General features: G+C 18.9%; 1 protein-coding gene and 1 non-coding gene across 2 annotated transcripts in view; both read left to right on the forward strand.

Moving 5' to 3' along the window:
• Positions 1-446: 446 nt before the first annotated feature.
• On the forward strand, positions 447-6,234 carry PGSY75_0918400 (hypothetical protein; the record flags this gene model as incomplete). Its single annotated transcript, XM_018785590.1, has 5 exons — positions 447-2,419; positions 2,665-3,241; positions 3,339-3,437; positions 3,592-5,661; positions 5,782-6,234. The coding sequence occupies 5 exons, from the start codon at positions 447-449 to the stop codon at positions 6,232-6,234; spliced, it is 5,172 nt and encodes a 1,723-aa protein (XP_018641931.1).
• Positions 6,235-7,220: 986 nt separating this feature from the next.
• The window catches only part of PGSY75_0918500, a gene marked incomplete at both ends in the record, with an annotated part of 2,257 nt that continues 1,854 nt past the window's right edge, over positions 7,221-7,623 (forward strand). The window contains one exon of the transcript XR_001974528.1: positions 7,221-7,623. This is a non-coding gene — a non-coding RNA (telomerase RNA).

Raw genomic sequence — 7,623 nt, forward strand, 5'->3', positions numbered from 1 at the left:
AATAATTATAAGCAAAACAAATTAAAATAAAATAAAATAAAAAATAAACTTAAATAATATTTTATGCATAATGTATATGTTTTTTTTTTTTTTTTTTTTTCTGGTTAACTTATCCTCCAGTCACTCATATAATGTATTAAATAATTTGTCTACTAAAAAAAAAAATAAATAAAAAAAAAAATAAATAAATAAATATATATATATATATATATATATATATGTGTATGTGTTAAAAGGTAAAAAATATTTTATTATATTTTTGATCATTTTGGGTATATGATAAATAAAAAATGTGATCTTTTCCATTCGGTGAAACAAAACAATATATATGTATATTTTTCTTCAGTTGAAATATGTAAATTATAATTTTAATATATATATATATATATATATATATATTTTTTCTTTATAATGTTGTTGGGTTTAAAAATATGTCATATTTATATATGTATATATATATATATATATTTTTTTTTTTCCTTTTTATAATAACATCATGCAATAATAATAATGATGATGATCATAAGAATAATAATATTAAATATTACAAGATAAATGATAAGAAAAATAATAAAAAAAGAAAAAATACTTCTTATAATTATACTTCGTCTTTGAATAGTAGTGTGTCTATATATATGGACAAGGATTATGAATATTTAGTACATACTTCTGAAAAAAATAATAGAATAATATGTGTTAAAAAAGAATATAATGATTTGATATATTACACTCATGATAACGATTGTGATCCTCAAAATACATTTAGCTTTTCTTTTAATTCTACATTTAAATTCGATGAGCATTTTTATATGACATATAAAAAAAATAAAGAATCATTTATTGAAATGAATATTACACCTTCATTGGCTATAGGTTCATGCATTAATTGTTTGTTCCTTGATGAAATGAATCTTCTTAGTATTTATGGATATACATTTATATATAATAAGTCCAATGAATATGAATATAAAAATTATTATAAAAAAATTATTGATTTATATCATAATAATAATACAGAAGAATATTCCAACGATTCGGATGTCGATAAGAATACTCCTGTAATAGTTAATATGATAAAGACAGATATGGATAAAATAAAAAAAAAAAAAAAAAATCATAATAAAAAAAAAAAAAAACAAAGTCTTTTTGATTCTTATAATTATAATAAGGATCATAAATATATAGACAAATATAATAAACGTATTTATCGTAATAGTTTAGGAATAGCTGCTACAACATTTGGAAATATACAAAATGTTTTAACAAAAGATAAATCGATAGAAAGAAATAATATTATTTCAAACGTTGAATCTGAACCTTATAATAGTTATACAAACTATCATGATATTCATTTGTATTATAATAATTGTCAAGGAAATGATAACATTCAAGGTAATCATAAATGTGATGGAAATCTTTCCTATCAACAGGATGGTAGCAACTCTGAAGAGAATTTACCTTTTTATTCTTACGAAAATTCAATACTAAAAAAATTTTTGAAAGAAAATAGTATCCATTATGCATATGACGAAATAGGTAAGGACAAAACCGTTAACCCTAACGTTAGTGGTAATTCGGATATATACAATAATAGTTCTATAAAAATGGTTGACAGGTTTTTTATGAACCTGAAGGTTATGGAAGATAATAAAAAAGATGAAAAAAAAGAACATAATCATAATAATCACAATCATCATAATAATAATATGTATGATCATAATAATGAGAGTGAAAAAAGAATATTTGATAAATTAAAAAATATAATATATAAAGAAAATGAATGTAAAATATTTAAAGATGATTTCAACAATAACCCAAAAATGTGGACAAATATTCTTTTTACAAACTCTTTTACAAACATAAATATATTATCTCATATTGATAAGTATAATGGAACATATGCTGATTTAAAATATTTTTCTTTTCAGGATACTTATAAAAAAAAAAAGTTAAATGATTTTCTAAATATAACTCTAGATATAAACAATAAAGAATATTTCAGAAATAATAATGTATATATAATAATAGCTAATGAGGAAATAAAATATATTAACCATTTAATATTTTGTTCTGATATTATATCTATTGCTGATCCTGTTATTACTTATATTTATAATTATGATTTAAGAAAATCTTATGAGCAAATAAAAAATAAATATATATCTGAAGTTCAAGATAATAAAGTATTTTTAATTAAGGTTTTTTATTATAATCAACAAATATTATTCTTTCTAATAGATTATATTGTAGGAATGGATGACCCTATGAAATTATCAATACCATTCTTTTATCTTGTTTCTCAAAATTATTTCACTATGTATACTCATTTTTTTATGAAGGATAATTTGATTGGATGGATACGTAAGAGTAAAATATTGTATGTCAAGACAATGAACAAAATATTTTCCTACATAAAAGAGTAATAATGAGAAAAAGAAAATATTATTATGTGTGTTCAAATTTATTTCTCAACAAAAAAACAAAATGTCTTTTTATAAAATATATATATATATATATATGTGTGTGTGTTTATAGATGGATTATTTAAATTTTAATATATATGATGTTCACAATATTTTATGTCGCATATTATAATTCTATTTTTTTTTTTTTTCTTATTTTATTTTATTTTATTTTATTTTATTTATTTTTTTTTTTGTGTAGGAGTACTCATTATACGAAAAAAAGCTATGATGTTATTTCAATAGAAAATAAAATAATATCCAATATATATTTACTTTATCTTACAAAAAATATTTTTAAATATATAATATTCGCAAGATATAATCCATTAAAAAATTATTCATTACACAAAGATATTAATTTTGATTCTGTTCTTTTAAATATGATAAGTACATTTACAAATGAAGAGTTATATGATTATACAACATATTTAAAGAAAATTACAAAAAAAGACATGAACAAAATTAAAGATAAAAAAAAAATAAAAAGAATGGATATATTTGAAATATTTATTATTCCATCTACTAATTATATAAAATTCGAATCTATTTTATCAAAACTTTTTAAAGCATTATTTGATTGTGGTGGGAAACATATATCCAAGTTGTTAAAAATTGCAATACTTAGATCACATTATGATATGTTATATAATTTTAATTGTTATAATTTTCAGCTATATAGCTTTCTCACCAATCTTTTAGATCTTCATGAATATTTTTATGAGTATGCTGACTTAAGCGACTTATTTAAGGAAAGTCAAATAATTTTGAAACAACTGGTAAAAAAAAAAAAAAAAATACATATTATATATTATATATATATATATATATATATGAGCATATATTAAATAAATAACCTTTCATCTTAACAAACAGATAAAGTTAACCCTTGAAGAGATGAATAATCTTATTCCCTTCAATGAAGACAAGTATTTGATAAAATATCTCATCATAATATTATACTTTGGAAATGATGTACAAAAATGAATAAATATAAATATATACATATATATACATATATATACATACATATATATATATTTATTTATTTATTTATTTATGTTTACATTTAAAGTTACAATTTATGACACGTACACTTTCCCCCCCCCAAAATTATTTTTTATTTTAGATGTTCTGCCTAGATAAAGAAAATTCAGTGTATATCCAATTAATTCACGAACTGAGACAACTTAATATTTTCCATGCTATAATTCTAGCATACCTATCTGGAGATAAAGTTGGCACTTTATGTACTAGTATTGACATAAACAAAGAAGAGAATAATAAAATAATATATGTAAAGAAAAATAATGTTTATAAAGATAAAGATATAGGATCATATAAATATGATAATGTCGATTATCTTACTTATGATGATGATAATAGTTATGTTAAATATAAATGTAGAGGTAATTGTAATAAAAATGATTATGCTGTTTCATTTATAAAAAAATTTGATAACAAATATTTTGGAGATTTCCATGTTACTATAAGACCATCTAGCGAATATACACTTGGAATAATTCTAATATCTTTTATGGCTTCTGTTGTTTTTATTGTTGGTGAATTACATAAATCTATGAAAAGAATATATGTATATAGAATATTTAAAAATATTTTTATAAAAAATTATAATCATAATATAACAAAATATTATACCTTTTGGAACAGCAAATTATATGCATTTGAACAATATGAACCTGAATGTGTTCTTTTATTTAATAAATATAATTTATATGAAAAATATAATTTACATAAAAATAAATCTATATTGAATTCTTTAAAAGTATCTAATAATTTAAATGATTTAAAGGAATATAAAATCAATCTTTTAGATAGAAATAATCAGAAAGATAATATAAATAATAATGAAGAATTAATAAAATATTTTGATATGAAAAAGGAAAAATGTTTATGTAATCGAAATATGATCAATAAATCAAAGGGTGATTTTGTTGTTAGTCAATATTTACAAATAAGATATAATTTTATGAATAAAATTAAAAAAACAAATAATAAATTATATGAAAAAATGTTAAATTATAATTTTTTTAATGATCCTTTAGATATATCTTATAAAACCAAAAAATTTCAATATGAAAAATTAATTGATATATGTAAAGATATGAAGTTTGATAAAAACAGTTTATGTCTTTTTCATAAATCTAGAATTATATTAACATATTTATATTTATTATCTCCTAATCCACAATTCATATTCTATGTAATAAGTCCTTTAGTTTTTATTAAGCCACAAAAATATTGTGATGAATATGATATACCTTTAGTACTTAATAATATGTTAAAAAATAGAAATTTTTATAAAAAAAACGCACAAATATGTATTAATTATGCTTTTGCTCATTTTATATCATCTGGTGATAAAACAACTAATCTTGTCATTACTGCTAAGATAAGTGGAACTATGGTTAATATTAGTAAACATAATTTATTATTACTATTACCTCTTAGTAAAAGAGTTGATATATTAGATTATTCGAAAAATAATGAATATGATATAAAAGAAGAAATATTAAATGAATATTTTATTCTAGGTAATCCATATACACCTATTAATATTATTGCTTATAGTTTTCAAGAATATGATAATATCAAAAAAAATCCACATATAACTATATCAGGGGCATTCATAAAAAAATATGATGAAAAATATGTAACCTATAATGCCATAACAAAAATATATGATGAAAAGACACAATGTACAAATAATCATTCCTTTCAACATAAAGGGAAATTATTATGCTTTTGTGATATTCTATCTAAACATAAAAATACTAATTGCTTATATCCATTCTGTGAAAAAACAAAAAAATTTTGTTATTTAAATGAAGAATGTATAAATGGAGAATGTCTTTGTATTAAAGGATATTCAAGACATCCAATGAGTTCCATATGTGAGCAAAATAACGAATGTGTATTAGATCCTAAAAATACTTGCGAAAGTCCAGGGAAATGTGTACTAGCCAAAAATAGATATATATGTTTATGTCCTTATCCTTATGTAAGAATATTAAATAATTGTTTACATCCATTAAAGGGTATTAAAATAGGATTATATATTTTTAATAATTTTAATAATCAATTCTCAAATGACGAAGATGATGCTTCAAAAAAGGAGAGATTTTATTCAAACGTTTTTGGATCCATGTCAGACTACATAAAGGAAGCAATAAATGACGTAATAAAATATATTCATATATATATATATGTGATATATATTTTTTTATATGATATACATATACATACCTAATTTTATAAAATGATAAATCATTTTTTTTTTTTTTTCTATCCTTGTCAGATCACTAAACACGACTTAAAATTAAGAGTACATGTCAAACCCATAAAAAAATTGAAAAACGCTATAAAGGCAACAGTAATAATTAACCAAAGAAATAATCCTAATGAGCCTACACCTATAGAAGTATTTAACATATTTCTAAATCAATTAAGTGATTCAACATCAGCTTTAAATATTGGATTTTTTTCTTATTTTGCACGCTTCACATATATAGATTATGTGGAATCTTTTTCTAGAAATGAGCATGTAATACCTTTTTACCAGAATTATATAAAATATATACCCATATTTCTCTTAAAAATTTTTCAAGGGGATTCATTTAATGATATATCATTTATAGCTTGTGTTAATTTTATAATACTCATTGGAGTCACTTTTCTTTTACTTTCTTATTTTATTTATTTATTTGTTAAGTTGAAGTTTTTCCAAGAACAAAGAGTCAAAGCTTTTTAAAGAACAAAAATTAAGAAAAGAGATGATTGGAAAGGAATAAAGACAACAAGTATATATGTTATGAAGTTCTTCACATTTAAAAAGAAATATTACACATATATATATATATATATATATATATATATATTTATTTATTTATTTATTTATTTAATATTGTTGTATGGATATATTATTTATATTACATATTTACAAAACAGAATCTATTAATTTATACGTAGACATTTTTAGTTTATTAGAATGTGCTTTTAAAAATTTAAGATACGATATATATATATTATAAGTAATTTTTCCAAATTAATATATATATTTATATATAATTAAAAATTATAAGATCAAAACATAAATATAATATTTAATTTTAAATATAAGAAAACATATACATATATATATATATATGTAAGTACTTTTCTCTATTCTTCCGATAAAATCTTAAGTATAATATATTAAATGTTTATTATTCCAAAGAAAATAGAAGCATATATAAAATGTTCATATATACTACGATTTTATCATATTAGTATAAAAATATTAATATGAAGCTCTTTATATTTAAAAAGAAATATTACATATATATATTAATATATAGTAATATAAAATAAATTTAATAATCATACACACCAAAGAGAAATATATATATATATATATTTTTAATTATGTATTTAAATAATTTGAGTAAATAAATAAATGAACTTTGTATATATATATATATATATATATATGAACTATTGAAAATCTTTAAAATATATGAAAGAAATATATAAAAAGCATTTTTTATAAATACTTATTTATACTAATTTGCATGTAATCGAAATACAGCTATACTATTAAATTGAGAATAAATTTTATTTAAATTTAGCCCCATAAATAACCAAACCTTAATAAAATATTAAAAAAAAAAAAAAATATAACACAATATTTCCTTTATATAAATAGTATATATATATATATATATAAAGATAAAACGAATAAGTAGTTTTTCTAAATGAAGCTATTAATAGTATTATGATATACACATATAAGTAAATACTTTTGTTTTGTTTTTTAAATAAATTATAATTTATATTATGACTTTTTAATTTGACACATGAATTATATTTATGTGTATGCTGATTCTTTAAATTTGAAAATCCATAATATAAAATTATAATATTAATATATATATTATATATATATATATATAATTTCATGTATCATAAATATATTTTAATTCTTTACACAGGGATTGCATTGTTCAGCCCTATTTTTTTTTTTTTTTTTTTTTTTTTTTTTTTAACTTTTAATACTTTTTTTTAGTTTTTTTTTTTTTTTTTTTTTTTTTTTTTTTTTTTTTTTTTTTTTTTTTTTTTTTTTTTTTTTTTTTTTTTTTTTTTTTTTTTTTTTTTTTTTTTT

The sequence above is a fragment of the Plasmodium gaboni genome, chromosome 9 (genome assembly GCF_001602025.1).
Source record: "Plasmodium gaboni strain SY75 chromosome 9, whole genome shotgun sequence".
Taxonomy (NCBI): Eukaryota; Apicomplexa; class Aconoidasida; order Haemosporida; family Plasmodiidae; genus Plasmodium; species Plasmodium gaboni.